The sequence below is a fragment of the Clupea harengus genome, chromosome 16 (assembly GCF_900700415.2).
Source record: "Clupea harengus chromosome 16, Ch_v2.0.2, whole genome shotgun sequence".
Classification (NCBI taxonomy): domain Eukaryota; kingdom Metazoa; phylum Chordata; class Actinopteri; order Clupeiformes; family Clupeidae; genus Clupea; species Clupea harengus.
Window position 1 is genome coordinate 27,113,198 of NC_045167.1, and position 17,500 is coordinate 27,130,697.

A 17,500-nucleotide genomic window follows, 5' to 3' on the forward strand; every position below is an offset into this window, starting at 1 on the left:
TAGGCATGACAGTCCTTGCAGGTTATGTGCTTAAAAATTGTACTGGGTATCGTATTATACAGCTCTTCAAAAAAGTTCCGTTGATTTAAATGGGCCACCCCGACGTTCGCAGGTCTGTAATTTCTTTATATTCACAGCCGCGAAAAAGTAATGACCGCTGTCATTGGCAACGGGTTTTGTGCTTCTAATTTCATATCATTCCGCAAGTAGTCCGGTCATTTAACGTAAGGGAAAGTCATAACTTGAAGTCAGCAAGCAATGGGTTGCTACGCAACACCTGAAACTGTAGAGTTCTTAAATCGTTAAAGAGGTATTTTGGAGGAATGTCTTCTATCGTTTTGGCGAGTAACCGTATAATAAGCGGGATGATGTATAGTTCGGAGGTCATTATCTAAAAATAAATCAATTGGATTTCAAAATAAGAGTATACCGCGATTGAAACGGTATTAGGGCTGTCAAAATTGCTCAAAAATGACGTTCGAATATTCGCTTTAAAAAAACACATATATTCGAACATATTCGAATTTCTGGTTGCGCATTAGGCACGTCAATAACAGGACAAATTAATACAACGAGACATAACTACTTGTATAGGTAATTTATTTAAGCTTAAACATATTTAACAACATATTACCTACACTAAAATAAGTAAATTAACTAATGGCCAAGACCGCAGAGCTTGCACACACTCGCACACACGCACTCTTTCTTTCTCCCTCTCTCTGCCTCTCCCGCACCGTCGCGCTCTCTGCGCATAGCGGTTTAAATGAACGACAACAAGGGATACGGTACCTCGGTTCCAGTGCTTCACAGAACTCCCTGAAGCCTATCCCATCCACCACACTGATCGGCCTCATGTCCTTGCATATGAACGAAATCAATTTTTGCGTGCAGGCCTCCTGTCGTGCCGCAGGCAACGAACTTGTGACGGACGGCGCAAAATATGTATCCAGACGTGGCTGTTTCGCTGAAGTTCCACATATTATGCCATATTCACTTGGATGCACATTTTGGAGATGTAGCCTCAAGTTGCTAGTTGTTGAATGGTAAGCTAACGCTAGCTTACATAGCTTACACACTACTTTATCTGTAGGCTCAACAAGTTTACAATCAACTGCCCAAAATCCGAAATATTTCCAGACATCACTCTTTAGATTTTTGGGGGTTACAATCACTTTCTCTGCTGCGGTCAAGCAGGGTTCTGCACTTTCTGCCATCTTCCACCAAGTCAACTGTCAGCAGTGAGGCAACTTGTTGAGCCTACAGCTAAAGTAGTGTGTAAGCTAGAGTTAGGTTACCATTCAACAACTAGCAACTTGAGGCTACATCTCCAAAATGTGGAGATGTAGCCTCAAGTTGCTAGTTGTTGAATGGTAAGCTAACTCTAGCTTACATAGCTTATACACTACTTTAGCTGTAGGCTCAACAAGTTTACCATCAACTGACCAAAATCCGAAATATTTCCAGACATCACTCTTTAGATGTTTGGGGGTTACAATCACTTTCTCTGCTGCGGTCAAGCTGGATTCTGCACTTTCTGCATCTCGGAAGTCAACTGTCAGCAGTGACTCTGTGCCAGACAGTGCGACTCCTGTGACCTGTCCCTGATCTCAGGCGCGCGCCCACCCGCAAAGCAGACAGTGCTGCCGCTGTTTTTTTTCACATTCGAATATTCATTTTCACATTCGAAATTCTATTTTTAACAACTATTCGAATATATATTCGAATTTAGAATATTCGTTGGCAGCCCTAAACGGTATAGCCAAATCTCTCCCGGTAGACACATTTCTACCGCTGCACGGTATATACCGTCATACCGCCCAGCTCCACACACACACACACACACACACACACACACACACACACACACACACACTAGGGATGGGCATAATTAATCAACGATCGATTCATTGATCATTAAGAATTAATATAGATAGATAATATAGTATAGATAATATAGATAGATAATTTTTTCAGCGATAAAACTAATGCATGTTCTGTTGCGAAGTGTGCGTGTAATTTATTTATTTTAGGGCTGTCAAAGTTAACGCGTTATTCTATGAGATTAGTGTGGCCGAGATTAATGCAATACAATATTTGAACGCAGTTAAAGCAACTTTGTTTACTTCCGGTGTGCGTTGACACATGGCACGAAACCGCCGCGTGTCTGCAGTCAGTTAGATAGGAGAGACCGAAACGGTAGTTGAAGATGGAGAGAGCTGACGGATTGTTGGGCGGAAAGTTTCTGTTTAAGAGGCAAAATGACGGAACAATCGACAAAACTAAAGTTGTATGTGGCATTTGTCAAGCTGAATGTAGCTATCACAGAAGCAGCTCGTCTTTAAGTTATCGCCTTAATGCAAAGCACCCGACAGAAAGCAGTCCCAGGTTAGATGGTCGCCAACCCACACTCCACGACTTCTCTAGGAAAATAACTAGACTAGTCCGTGAAAAGGTGTGTTTTTTTCTATTTTCACTGCATTTTAATATAGCCTATAAATAGTGAATTTTAATATGAAAAATATGAATGATTAATCGAAAAATCGATCGTTAATTCTCCCGACGATTGATTAAGACAACTTAATCGAATGCCCGTCCCTAATACATAGTGACCCACTGAGGTCCATGTGGTCGTGACGGTGAGGGTCATGTGATGTGACATGATGTAACATACCTTTGTGAAGCAGCTTCACCTCCCCGTTCTCCCTCTTGATGTCATTCGTCAGCTTGTGTTTCTTTTTCTCTTTCTCCTTATGAAGCTCTTTCTCCTTATGAAGCTCCTTAAGCGCCTCTTTCTCCTTATAAAGCTCTTTCTCTTTCTCCTTATGAAGCTCTTTCTCTTTCTCCTTATGAAGCTCCCTAAGCGCCTCTTTCTCCTTATGCGCCTTCTCCTCCTTAAGCGCCTCTTTCTCCTTATGAAGCTCCTTAAGCGCCTCTTTCTCCTTATGAAGCTCCTTAAGCGCCTCTTTCTCCTTATGAAGCTCCCTAAGCGCCTCTTTCTCCTTATGAAGCTCTTTCTCCTTATGAAGCTCCTTTTCCTTATGAAGCTCTTTCTCCTTATGAAGCTCCTTATGAAGCTCTTTCTCCTTATGAAGCTCCTTAAGCGCCTCCTTCTCCTTATGTAGCTCCTTCTTCTTCTCCCGCTCTTTGTCGCGCTCCTTCAGCTTGTCCTTGGTGATGTGCTCTGTGAAGAGACAAGAGTAATGAGTTTTACAGGTCACATGGTTACCACAGGACAACAGTACTGTAACCATGGTCACCACAGGACAACAGTACTGTAACCATGGTCACCACAGGACAACAGTACTGCAACCATAGTCACCACAGGACAACAGTACTGTAACCATAGTCACCACAGGACAACAGTACTGTAACCATGGTCACCACAGGACAACAGTACTGGACTAAGACCATAGTCCCCACAGGACTATTTACTTTGTGTGTGTGAGCGTGTGTGTCTCTTGCTAAGAGGACTCTGAGTATGTGTGTTGTGTGTGTGTCTCCCAACACAACCTGTTGACACACACACACACACACACACACACACACACACACAAACAGGCACACACGCGCACAGGCACACACACGCTCACACACAGACACACACACAGACAGACAGACAGACAGACAGACAGACAGACAGACAGACAGACAGACAGACAGACAGACAGACAGACAGACACATACAGAGAATGGGCAGCTGGGAAAGCATGAGGACCAATTAGCTGAATTTCACAATCAGCGGTGTGTGTTGTGTGTGTGTGTGTGTGTTTCAGAATCGCAAACTGCACATTTAACTGCAGTCATGTCTGCTATGATGTCAAACCAGCCGCTGATAAACGGCCAATCACAGATCAGACTCATCAACCCTGTCTGCCACACGTGTGTGTGTGTGTGTGTGTGTGACACTCACTGATCTGACTAATCATACACACGTTCCAAAACTCACCAGATATGAAATCTGAACTCTGATTTTAGATGTAGTTCATCTGATTTTGCTGACAGAAGCTTGTAGATGGAGCACTTTGACACACACACACACACACACACACACTTGAGCACTTTGACGCGACAGAAAAGAAAAATCGCTCAAGTGTTTGGTTTGTGTCCGTGGCGATTAGCCCAACATTCCAGCCTTTTCTTCCGAGAGACTGAATTCCACTCGTGTCTACAGCTGGCTAATAGGGAAGGACGCACGCACGTACGCACACACACACGCACGCGCACCCACACACACACGCACGCACGCACACACACACACACACACACACAAACACACACTAGTAAGGGCTGATAAGGGATAATCCTAACAGAGGGGGATTTGTGGGTGGTGTGTTCCACACATTATGTTCCAATGTTTTACACACTGACAGGCCTACACACACACACACACACACAACGGGTAGAAAACAGACCCACCTCTGCATCTGCCCAGCACTTCACGTGTTTGTGTGTCTGAGGCTGAGTGTTATGTTCTCTGTGCGTGTGTGTGTGTCTGTCTGTCTCTCTATGTGTGCGTGTGTGTGTGTGTGTGTAGGCCTGTCTGTGTGTCATGTTCTCTGTCTGTCTGTGTGTGTGTGTGTATGTGTGTGTGTGTGTGTGTGTGTAGGCCTGTCGTTGTGTAATGTTTCTGTCTGTCTGTGTGTGTGTGTGTGTGTGTGTGTGTAGGCCTGTCTGTGTGTGTGAAGGCCTGTCTGTGTGATATTATGTGTGTGTGTGTGTGTGTGTGTGTCATGTTCTCTGTCTATGTTCCCTATCTGATCATGTGTGTGATGTGAAGTTATGCTGTGTGATGTGTGTTGTGTGTTGTGTGTTGTGTGTGTGTGATGTGCAGTTATGCTGTGTGATGTGTGTGCTGTGTGGATATGTTGTGTGATGTGTGTTGTGTGATGTATGATGCGTGTGTTGTGTGCAGTTATGATGTGTGATGTGTCGTTGTGCTGCACATATTTATAACCCTCTGTGTGCTGTGGGATGCAATAAACATCAGTCTTCACAAGTATATGTGCATGCACACACACACACACACACACACATCAGTGTTTTTATGTAATAATCATATTTGTGTTCATGTAATAAAACATGTGTGTGTGTGTGTTTATGTGTATTTTTTTTACTGTTCACAGGACTTTGACCACTTCTGTTAGAAGTAAGAATCACTCTTAGCTTCAGGAAGAGGAGTCATTATTCTCCCCGTCGAGCCTTCGAGAGCGGGTTGCTCTGCTAAACTCACCGAGCGTGTGTGTGTGTGTGTGTGTGTGAACACCACATATGGGCTCTCACAGACGTGTGTGTGTGTAGTCATACGTCCTCTCACTCACAGAGGTGTGTGTGTGTGTAGTCATTCGTCCTCTCACTCACAGAGGTGTGTGTGTGTGTAGTCATATGGGCTCTCACTCACAGAGGTGTGTGGTTGTGTGTGTGTGTGTGTGTGTGTGTAGTCATATGTCCTCTCACTCACAGACGTGTGTGTGTGTGTGTGTGTGTGTATATAGTCATATGGGCTCTCACTCACAGACGTGTGTGTGTGTGTGTGTGTGTGTGTGTGTGTATAGTCATATGGGTTCTCACTCACAGAGGTGTGTGTGTGTATAGTCATATGTCCTCTCACTCACAGACGTGTGTGTGTGTGTGTGTGTGTGTGTGTGTGTGTGTGCGCTGTCTGTCCTGCACAACATTTTGACCTTTTGTCCGGCATGTTGAGATAACGTTCTGCATTTGTTTGGTTTTTAATTGTCAGTAAATAATAACACGTTCTTTTGCACACGAGCCGCGCGTGTGTGTGTGTGTGTGTGTGTGTGTGTGTGCGCGTGTGTGTGTGTGTGTGTGTGTGTGCGCGTGTTTCTACTAGGACTGCTTCACAAGCAGCAACCTGGCTCATTCAAACGCAACATAGACAAGCTTCTCCAGCCTGGCCCTCATCCAATGGCTGAAGAGATAGCCATGAAGGCGTCACCAAGAGGCTGACAGCTGTCAATCAAACGTCAAATGTGGAGGTGTGGCTCGTGAACTCCTCTGCTACGTCACAAAAACACAACAAAGTAAAAGGCAAAATCATATCTTCCATACAGCTAAGGCTGTGTGTGTGTGTGTGTGTGTGTGTGTGTGTGTGTGAAAGCTGTAGCCTGTATCTTAAGGCCTAGCTGATGTGCTGTGTGTGTGTGTGTGTGTGTGTGTGTGTAAAAGCTGTAGCCTGTATCTTAAGGCCTGGCTGATGTGCTGTGTGTGTGTGTGTGTAAAAGCTGTAGCCTGTATCTTAAGGCCTTGCTGATGTGTGTGTGTGTGCTGTGTGTGTGTGTGTGTAAAAGCTGTAGCCTGTATCTTAAGGCCTAGCTGCTTATGTGCTGTGTGTGTGTGTGTGTAAAAGCTGTAGCCTGTATCTTAAGGCCTGGCTGATGTGCTGTGTGTGTGTGTGTGTGTGTGTGTGTGTGTAAAAGCTGTAGCCTGTATCTTAAGGCCTAGCTGATGTGCTGTGTGTGTGTGTGTGTGTGTAAAAGCTGTAGCCTGTATCTTAAGGCCTAGCTGATGTGCTGTGTGTGTGTGTAAAAGCTGTAGCCTGTATCTTAAGGCCTAGCTGATGTGCTGTTTGTGTGTGTGTGTGTGTGTGTAAAAGCTGTAGCCTGTATCTTAAGGCCTAGCTGATGTGCTGTGTGTGTGTGTGTGTGTGTGTAAAAGCTGTAGCCTGTATCCTAAGGCCTAACTGATGTGATGTGGAATCGACAAGAGGACACATTATGGGTGTTCACAAGGCAGAATGTTTTTAATGAGTTAGACAGACATTATATCAGAGTGTGTGTGTGTGTAAAATACATTATATCAGAGTGTGTGTGTGTGTAAAAGACATTATATCAGAGTTATGGGTTACCTCTCAGTTCTGGTAACTTGTCCAACACCAACTTACTACTCGTCCCACACACAGAGCTCATCCAAAAGACAGACACACACACTAACTTACTACTCATCTTACACACACACACTTACTACTCGTGCCTCATTTGGTGTGTCTGCATCCGGTCACCCTACCTACACACACAAAATCTCTCTCTCCTCCGAACCCAGAGACCACCGCTGGTACAGTTCTGCTCCGACTCCAGCTGGGGTACGGTCTGCTCCTGAAGAGCATGGGCGCTCTCTCTCTCTCTCTCTCTCTCCTCTCTCTCTCTCTCTCTCTCTCTCTCTCTCTTCTCTCTCTCTCTCTCTCTCTCTCTCTCTCTCTCTCTCTCTTGAAGAGCATGGGCGCGCGCACACACACACTCTCCGCTCCTGAATAGCATGGGCGCACACACACACACGCTTCACTCCTGAAGAGCATGGGCGCACACGCACAAACTCTCCGCTCCTGAATAGCATGGGCGCGCGCGCACACGCACGCACACGCACACGCACACGCACACGCACCGCTCCTAAAGAACATGGGCCTCGTGGTGATGAGCCTAATGAGGCGTGTTACTGCACCTACAACACACACCACTGGGGCGGACACACACACACACACACACACACGTGTAACACACTCACCCGTGAGACACACTAGAAACACTGTGGTATAATTATTCCTGTCACACACCTAGACTGCTCTACCAACAGTCAAACTGCACTGCAAAACCTGAAGTGTGTACATCATGTGTAGTTGACGGAAGAGAGGTGTGTGTGTGTGTGTGAGACAGAGGGAGTTTGAGTAAATAGGATGGAAAATGAGTGCCAACATCCAAGGTGATGATCAACAGCCCGTTAGTGTGGCGCTCGCTGCCCCGGTCATGTTCTGGGGGCGTGGCGCGAGAACATCACTTAATGGCGGGCGATTGTTTATAGCCAACACGGGAACACCGCGTGCGCCCAGGACCGAACGGCGCGCGGATCCGCCACATTCCTCCGCCAATGTTACTGTACATCACATCACGAGCGCACGGGGGGCTGCCGACGGTCATGTCCAGGACTGTCAAGTTAACCGGGAATTCTACTACTCAAATACTCGTGTTGGTCAAATGGCAACTATGTATCTATTTTGGCTGCCATCAAAATGTAACCTATGTTTCCAAAAACGGCCTTTTGTGGCTATATTACCACCAATGACTACAAAATTGCGCCAAAATACCTGGACCGGACAATCCATAGAGGCACATCACCATTACACTAAACTGATAGGCGCTTTCGGCATAACCGCAGCCATTAACCACACGAGAGAAAAGCGGTTTAAAACTCGGTTGAGTAACCAACACGCTCCAAAATAGGGTCAATAGCCACATATGTAACCAAAAGTAGCGATTACCAGCAACATTACAACATAAACAACGGTGACGAGAATAAACCCATCATACATTCTTTCTACAACAAACCATCGAAATGTAACATCGGTTCAGTCACATTGCAATAACACGCACACACTTATTGGGCCCACATGCGTTTGTAGTCCGCTACGAGTGGCAAACTGGTGGCTAGCCCGCTAATGTTAGCTCAACGGTAGCTGGCCTGTGCTACGTTAGCAAGCTAGCAGCAGACATTTAAAACCATAGCAAATGTGTGAAGCACAAATGCACAACTGTCACAAAGACGCATCTACAGAGCGGGGCAAACTACTTGTGAGTTTGTTTGTTGACACTCTGCATCTGAGATTAGCTAGTTACAAGCAAACAAGTTAAGACGGTCGGCTAAGCTAACTAGCTAGGTAGCTAAATCCGCTGACATTCGCGTTACCTTTCTGTATCAACTTCACCTCCCCGTTCTCCTTCTTCAGTCCCGAGCCGAACAGGCTGCTGACGTTATTTTCCGCGGGTGGCTTATGTTTCTTCTTCTCTTTTTCCTTTTCCCGTTTTTCCTTAAGCTTTTTGGGTTTCGGGGGGGAAGCGAGGAAATCGCTCTGCTTGAACACTCTGTGCACGGGCGGCTGGGTCGGCGCCGTAGGGTTGCTCGACTTGATGGGACTGAAGCTCCATGTTGTCGGGCTGCCATAACTCTGCTTGTGGTGCTGTTTCTCCCCTATGCCGCCGCCTCCCCCTCCTCCTTCTCCGTTTAGTTTCTTAGGTTTAAGGCTCTTCTCTTCGTTTCGCACTTTCTTCGGCGGTGGAGGGTGGTGGTCGCGGGAAGACTGCGGTCGATTTTCCGGCGTGGCTTTCGGTTCTTTAGGTTTGGAGAGCGGGGTTTTATTCGCTGCACCAAAGTGAATGAAGCTCACTGACTCCGCCATCTTGGGGCTTTCTCTATTTACTCTCTCGAGCGCTACTGCTGTTTGTGTAAAAAGGCAGGGAGGGGGCGGGGCCTAGTCCCGACTGACAGGCGACGCAGCCTAGGGGCGGGGCTTGCGCCTACGTGAGGCGATTGGTGGGAGGAGAAATAGGACACTGGGACATGTCGCATAACCGCGGGAAAGACTGCAGAGTACCTTCAATGAAAGACGTCACTGGTTTGTGGAATAACCATGCCAGTTTGCCTGAATATATATCAGACTTAAGTTATATCAATAGCGTCTCTGTATTTCACTCTCCCACAGTATGCCCGTGCCAAAAGTAGTGTGGTTGTCAGCGGACGGTAAACCAGCACATATCATTTGTTAAACGTGATGTAACTCGGTGAGTGTGTAGAGTAGACTAATCCTGCAGCGCGTGGATGTGCCTCTCCTCCCGTTTAGAAGCGCACGCGGCTGCTGCCCGAGCCCCTGGCGCAATGCCCCTGCCGTGTCCTCTCACTTCAAGGGAATTCCGCTGGCAGGGAATGTGTGTGTGTGTGTGTGTGTGTTGTGTGTGTGTGTGTGTGTGTGTGTGCAGGGCCGGAGCTATAAGAGATGCAAGGGATGAAGACACACGCGGGGCCAGTCATAACCGTAGGCAAGCTCTCTGTGTGTTTCCCGCACAAAATGAACCCAATGCAGTGCGAGGCGGAGGCAGAGACAGGAAGCATGTCTTGAACTGCACACTAGTGATGTTAACTGTTCATCGCGCCTGTTGTTCCAGTGGGTCATCTGGTTAAGCGCGCATTCTCATAATATAAGCCCCGCCCTCGTTTGCGCGCCACCCGCTATCAGTTCAGTGAGAGAATGTTGCGTTGGGGCGCGTGAGCGTGGAACAGACACGTTAAAAAACAAACCGCGTTGAATATGAACGGCAACTGGAGACATAGACATATTAAGGACATATAATATAATATAGGACATATAATATAGGACATATAGTTCCATTGTCAACGTCTTTTGGAATTATAAGAACTTTGAATTAACGGTTATCGCTTAATTGTATCAACGTGCTATAGAATGTTTCATCGTGGAGTGATTTATTATTAGCTGTGAAAAGTCCAAGTTGGGATGTCCTGGGGTATTCCAACTCATGGAACGTCTCTCGTCCAATCAGAAACAGCTAAATAATTCGATAGAACCCAATTGTTTTATAATATAGGACATATGTCTATGCCTGGAGAACTCAAGGAGGGAGGCGGGAAACATCAAGAGGGTGACCACTTAATTGCGTAACCTTTGTGTAAATATGTAAAAAAAAAAAAAAAATTAAAAAAGGGTAGAAAATGACTATATATTACTAAATATGTTTAACAGCAAAGAAAAACCCTCAAAAAACTTTTCAACTTGAAGTTCCACGACTTTTCCTCAACATTAGAACACATGGTTGTTTATATTTCCATGAAAGCTGTAGGCTAGCCCACACTCCACACACACATACACAGACACACACACACTCCACACACACAGCACAGACACAGACACAGACACAAACACACACACAGACACACACACACACACAGAGACACACGGCTAGCCCACACCACCAGGGTACAAAGATTGTCATTTTTGACCAGTTATCAAATCATTTACGCACCCCCCACACACACACACACACACACACACACTCACACCCCATACACACTTACACACACACACACACACCCACACAACCTTGCATACTGTTAGAGTTTTTCATGTTTTTGATAGTTTTTTATGACCTTTTATTCTTATGTATCGTTGTTGTTTATGTATTGTTGTTGTTTATAGCCTAGGCCTTGTGGGTTGTTGTTGTTGTTGTTGTTTATAGTTTGTGGGTGGGGACAATCTGCAGATTTCTGCTACTTTTTGAGGTTATACAATTTAAGTGTGTGTGTGTTTCTCACTTAAGCCCCAGCGATGGTTAATTAGTAATAAACTTCTGGTGTAGTGTAGTGTGTGTGTGTGTGTGTGCGTGTGTGCGTTGCGTTGCGATTATTAATTAGTAATACACTTCTAGTGTAGTGTGTGTGTGTGTGTGTGTGTTGCGATGGTTAGTTAGTAATACACTTCTAGTGTAGTGTGTGTGTGTGTGTGTGTGTTGCGATGGTTAATTAGTAAAACCTCTACTGTAGTGGAGCAGACATGACACAGACGGGCTCATCTCAACCTTCATCGCACTCACCGCACATCAGCAGTCAGTCAGTCAGCTGTTGTTTTAATCATCATGATTCATCGCACTCACCGCACATCAGCAGTCAGTCAGTCAGTCAACTGTTGTTTTAATCATCATGATTGATCGCATTCACCGCACATCAGCAGGAGTCAGTCAGTCAGTCAGCTGTTGTTTTAATCATCATGATTGCTGTTTCTGTCCAATAGCATGTGTTATCAGTTCATCGATGTTTAATAAAACCCAGATGTCTGTTCAGCTGTGGCAGGAAACGGACGTGTGTGTGTGTGTGTGTGTGTGTGTGTGTGAGTGTGTGAGTGTGTGTGTGTGTGTGTGTCTCACAGATCTCCAACTGGCCAACTCCAAGCAGATGGGCCCCCCCTTATGTGACGAGGTTCTGCTCAAGATTGCTCCCTGTTGGGAGAGTCTTCCCCAGTGGTGTGTGGTGTGTGTGTGTGTGTGTGTGTGGTGTGTGTGTGTGAGTGTGTGAGTGTGTGTGTGTGTGTGTGTCTCACAGATCTCCAACTGGCCAACTCCAAGCAGATGGGCCCCCCCTTATGTGACGAGGTTCTGCTCAAGATTGCTCCCTGTTGGGAGAGTCTTCCCCAGTGGTGTGTGTGTGTGTGTGTGTGTGTGTGTGTGTGTTGTGTGTGTGAGTGTGTGAGTGTGTGTGTGTGTGTGTGTCTCACAGATCTCCAACTGGCCAACTCCAAGCAGATGGGCCCCCCCTTATGTGACGAGGTTCTGCTCAAGATTGCTCCCTGTTGGAGAGTCTTCCCCAGTGGTGTGTGGTGTGTGTGTGTGTGTGTGTGTGTGTGTGTGTGAGTGTGTGAGTGTGTGTGTGTGTGTCTCACAGATCTCCAACTGGCCAACTCCAAGCAGATGGGCCCCCCCTTATGTGACGAGGTTCTGCTCAAGATTGCTCCCTGTTGGGAGAGTCTTCCCCAGTGGTGTGTGTGTGTGTGTGTGTGTGTGTGTGTGTGTGTGTGTCTTCCCTTGCCCCCGTCACCATTGGGCTCTAGCAGGCGGACTGTAGTACTGTAGTCCTAGTATATATATACATCAAATTGAGTTGAATGGTGTGGATAATGGTGTGTGTGTGTGTGTGTGAGGTCTGGTGTGTGTGTGTGTGTGTGTGAGGTCAGGGGTACGTTCGTCGTAGAGTTGAAGCTAAGTTAATCAATTGGCCTTTTAGCCCGTTAAGATTAGCGAGCTGATTGAGAACAGCAAATATCGGTTCGTTAACGGCTGACCCGCATCCTAATCATGTGGTTAATTTCAACCAGGCTAAAGTTATCATGGCATTTGCGCGTGCACGTCCTACTTCAAAAGGCAGGAAAGGTCGATCACCAAAACCATGATTTTCTAACGGTATAATTGTTCTAAACTCAAAGAAAAGGGCTCTTTTTTTCTCCGCTGGCGAGTAGGAGATGAACATGAACGCTTATGAAGAATACAAGACCATAATCATGGCAAAATTCAACACCACCACCGCTGTGAGAGCAAGGTGTGTTGGGGTGTTTATAGGGTGATATCTATGTATGAATCCCTGATGGCAAGTGTCAGCTGGTACAGAGGTTTCGTCTACCGGTTTGAATCTGCATGGTTGCTAGTTCAAATTCCCTCACCTCTTTCCTCGATGTAGTTTTACATTTCCTTGGAAGTCGCTTTGAATAAAAGCGTCTGTTAAATGACTAAATGTATTAATAACAAATGCAATAAATTGAAGCAGCGAAAATAAATTGGCTGTATTTCTCTCTATTCTTATCATGAGTCCACCGTAATCATTTTCTTCAATAATGATATGCTATGCTGTACTAATAACACATATAATTATGAGTGCTTTGTTCTCTGCATCACCGACACTACAAAAATGTACCACTCGCAAAAAAGCGCAAGACAGTCAATGTTCGACTGTGGTGTTTGCAATAAATGACTCGAGAAGGTCTTGTAAATTAATGATTCCTTGTCGGCTGAATCGGTAGCGCTCATACAAGAATAGTGGATCTTGGCGATCGCAAAGAACTCTCTCCCTCCGCTAATCTAACTCTAATATCAGTCCTTGGTCAATGGGATCCCTCCTTTTTCCGGGGGTGTGGCAAGCTTATCCAGCTACACTTAAGTTAGCCTGCCCTGGAGCAGGTTAGTGCTAATCGATATGTAACTATGGTGATTTATCAAAAGTTGCTTCCACGAACCAAAAAGAGGGGCGTTTTTTATCTTAGCCTGAAAATTAGCTCGCTAAACCGTTTAGCGAGCTACGACGAATACCCCCCTGGTGTGTGTGTGTGTGTGTGGTCTGGTGTGTGTGTGTGTGTGTGTGGTGTGGTGTGTGTGTGTGTGGTGTGTGTGAGGTCTGGTGTGTGTGTGTTTGGTCTGGTGTGTGTGTGAGGTCTGGTGTGTGTGGTTGGTGTGTGTGTGTGTGTGTGTGTGTGTGTGAGAGGTCGGATGCTCCAGGATGATCTGTGCATGAAGTCTAATGTGTGAGAAGTGTAATGCTCTAGAACAGGGGTACTCAATTAGAAACCCAAAAGGTCCACTCGCCAAATTTCCATTCAGTCCAGGGTCCGGAACAGTGACGGTCAAAATCCAAAAACATAACTCCAACAAAAACGTTCAAACTACCGTATGCACAAAAAGTCTGGCCTTATTTGTGTGAAAGGTGACACTTTTTTGTGGTTTAAACTTGGGCATAAAAGGTGTGACGGCCAGGCGGAGGCACTGATGTAAGTGTTCATTGGGTGTGCTCCTGTATTTGTTTTTCACCATATTCATGGTTGAAAAGGCAGACTCACAACAGTATCTCTATCCTAAACTGTTGTGTTATACTGCATATTTTCAGTTTAAGTACATTGTGAGCAACTAAAGCCAGAAAAAAATCCTTGTATATGAAAATGTACTTGGCCAATAAACATGATTCTGATTCTGATGTATGTTGAGGTATGCACGCTCTTGTTGTGTGGTTGATCTAACTATTACACTGCATGTTGCTTTGTATGATTGCAGATGGTTTATTTTTCTGCCCCTTACCTCAGAGTATTTTTGTTCGAAGTGTGCATGCTTTGTTTCATAGTGACGTTTCACGTTAACACTTTTGACAAGGGCAACCGTCTCATTACAGATTAAACACATCGGTTTTGTGCTCCCCACAGGCAGCACAAATGCATACTTGTCAGTCCACTCTGCCTTAAATTCGCGATTTTAAAGCACGCCATGATTTTAGTTTGCTGAGAAAAAAATACCGTTCACAAATCTATCTGCCGGCATTGTTGCCATTGACACACACAACCTGCGTGACCCACAGAGCTCGCGGCCAACATTGAGTAAGTGAGTGAGTTGTCATAGTGATGTTGTTATATTACAGCTCCTGATTGGACCTCTGGATTGGACACGGAAGATAGAAACCACATCGAGTGGGAAAAAAATATATAGCGCGAAATCACGCACCAATGAAACCTCGCTTGATCATGATTAAATTATAATTTTGATTTTGGCTTCGGTCCGAATTTGATTGCGTCTGGGTCCGGATCCGGACCGCGGTCCGCCTATTGAGTACCCCTGCTCTAGAAGAACACACCATCACACACTTACTCTCCCCACACACACACACACACACACACCAAAACACACACTGCAGACCTTTTTACACACACACACACACACACACACCCCAAAACACACACACACACACCCCAAAACACACACTGCAGACCCTTTGACACACACACACACACACACACGGGCACACCAAGAAATAAATGAGACAGACGAGACAGTCATACTTGATGTTTTTTTTTTCTTTCAATTTTTTGTTTTGACTGACAAGTCGATTGATTTCTGCAACATACAAACAGGAGAGGACACAGACCGGATCCCAGAGTGTGTGACATACCGCCACATATCTCACTCTCTCACACACACACACACACACACACATTCTTACACACTCTCGCTCATCTTGTCAAGGCACGGGCAGGCTCTGTAGAAGGCGAGCAGTGAGAGGGGGGGGGGAGGGAGGGAGAGACAGAGGGAGGAAGGGAGAGAGAGAGAGAGAAAAAGAGAGAGAAAGAAAGAGAGAGAGAGGAAACTGTGTATACAAAAATAACCTTTAGACCTTTTTAACAATTTACAAAAAGAACCTCCCACCACGACAGGCCCCACCTTCTCTATACCAGGGCCCGCCCCCTCTATGTAATGGGCCCGCCTCCTCTACGACATGGGCCCGCCTCCTCTACGACATGGGCCCGCCTCCTCTATGTGAGGTTCCCCCTGGAACAGGAAGTAGAAAAGGGAACCAGAAAGAGAAGAGAGGAGAAGAGGAGAAAAGAGGAGAGGAGAGGAGAAGAAAGGAAAAGAGGAGGGCGACGGTGAAGAGCAGAAAAAAATAATTTAGAGCCGCAGAGTCCTCTGGAGGGTCAGGGTCAGGATCAGGGTCAGGGGTGAGGGGTCATGCTCTGGCTTCTTCCATCTTCTGTTAATAAGAATATTCAGCCGTAGCAAACTCCTCATATAATATACCTACTTGCCCTGTACATTTATAAAACAATGCATATATAAGCTATCACCACGGCAGCAGAGCGACACAAGGAGAAGATCAATGAAGCCTAAAAACAGCAGTTCTGTGTGTGTGTGTGTGTGTGTGTGTGTGTGTGTGTGTGTGTGTGTCCGTGTGTGTGTGTGTGTGAGTGTGTGGGGGGGGGGGGCGTGTGTGTGTGTGTCCATGTGTGTGTGTGTGTGAGAGGGGGCGTGTCCATGAGTCTGTTCTTCAGGAACGGGTAACAGTTGATTGTGACATAGTTCTGGTCCTGATGTGGTCCGAGTCAGCATCCATGTGACTGGGCAGCCTCTGCAGAGCCCGTAGCAACAGCACACGGTAACCCAGCAACCGCCACGCCAACAGCAGGAAGATGCCCAGGTGCATCGTGGGAGATTATCAGTGTGTTGCTTTAGCAGATTGTGTTTGCAGGAGTAGTGGGTTTGGGGGGGGGGGGGGCAGCTCTGAGACGGCCGTCCCCCCCCCCCCCCCCCCCCCCCCAGCGTGGCTCTTAGAGAGTGGCTCTTAGAGAGGAGACAGCTCTGACATCATGTCCATGTGGGGGGGGGGGGATAAGAACAGGTTCAGGCTGGGATGGGGTGAGGGGGGGGTCTGAGGTCCTCTGACATCATGTCCATGTGGTGAGGGGGGGGTCTCTGACATCATGTCCATGTGGAGGGGGGGTCCCTGGGGCCTTTGGGCTGGGTGCCACGGCTTCCAAACCCTGGAGGGGGGGGGGGGGATGAGTTAGGGTGATGAGTGAAGCGTCAGGGACCAAGTACACAAATCAAACCCCCCCCCCCCTCTACGGAGCTGAGCTGTGATTGGCTAAGAGAATGCTGGTGTGGAGCAGTGCTATGCTGTGATTGGCTGAGGATGACTAGTGCTGTGCAGTTATTTGGCTTAGACAGTGTTGATGCTGGACTGTGATTGGCTGAAAGAGCTCTGATGCTAGGCTGTGATTGGCTAAGAGAGCCTTCGTCCTCCTCGTCCTCACTGACCAATCACTGGGCTGGACTCGCTCCCAGGCCCCTCCACCTCTGCTGCCTCTGTCGCCGAAGCCTTCTCATCTGCACACACACACACACACACACACACACACACACACACACACACACACACACACACACTGTGACTTGAGTTTGTAACGGTGTGTATGAGTTTGTAACTGTGTGTGAGTTTGTAACAGTGTGTGTGTGTGTGTGTGTGTGTGTACAAGTTTGTAACAGTGTGTGTGTGTGTGTATGAGTTTGTAACAGTGTGTGTGTATGAGTTTGTAACTCTGTGTGTGTGTGTGTGTGTGTGTGTGTGAATGAGTTTGTAACAGTGTGTGTGTGTGAATGAGTTTGTAACAGTGCGTGTGTGCACGAGTTTGTAAGAGTTTGTCTGTGTGTGTACAAGTTTGTAACAGTGTGTGTGTGTGTATGAGTTTTTAACAGTGTGTGTGTATGAGTTTGTAACTGTGTGTGTGTGTGTGTGTGTGTGAATGAGTTTGTAACAGTGTGTGTGTACGAGTTTGTAACAGTGTGTGTGCGTGTGTGTACGAGTTTGTAACAGTGTGTGTGTGTGTGTGAGTTTCTAATTGTGTGTA

The 17,500-nt window shown here is 46.4% G+C and overlaps 2 protein-coding genes across 4 annotated transcripts in view; both read right to left on the reverse strand.

Moving 5' to 3' along the window:
• The window catches only part of LOC105910464 (lysine-specific demethylase RSBN1L), a 29,326-nt gene extending 20,104 nt beyond the window's left edge, over positions 1–9,222 (reverse strand). Inside the window, 2 exon segments of the mRNA XM_031582360.2 lie at positions 2,675–3,184; positions 8,695–9,222. Coding sequence (XP_031438220.1) covers positions 2,675–3,184; positions 8,695–9,184 — 1,000 coding nt within the window. The 5' untranslated portion in view covers positions 9,185–9,222.
• A 7,332-nt stretch (positions 9,223–16,554) lies between these two features.
• The window catches only part of ptpn12 (protein tyrosine phosphatase non-receptor type 12), a 34,456-nt gene continuing 33,510 nt past the window's right edge, over positions 16,555–17,500 (reverse strand). For all 3 annotated transcript variants that reach the window (XM_031582365.2, XM_031582364.2, XM_031582366.2), the window contains 2 exons: positions 16,911–16,979; positions 16,555–16,633 (listed from right to left, as the gene is read on the reverse strand). In XM_031582365.2, coding sequence (XP_031438225.1) covers positions 16,572–16,633; positions 16,911–16,979 — 131 coding nt within the window. In that variant the 3' untranslated portion in view covers positions 16,555–16,571. The remainder of the gene's footprint in view (positions 16,634–16,910; positions 16,980–17,500) is intronic.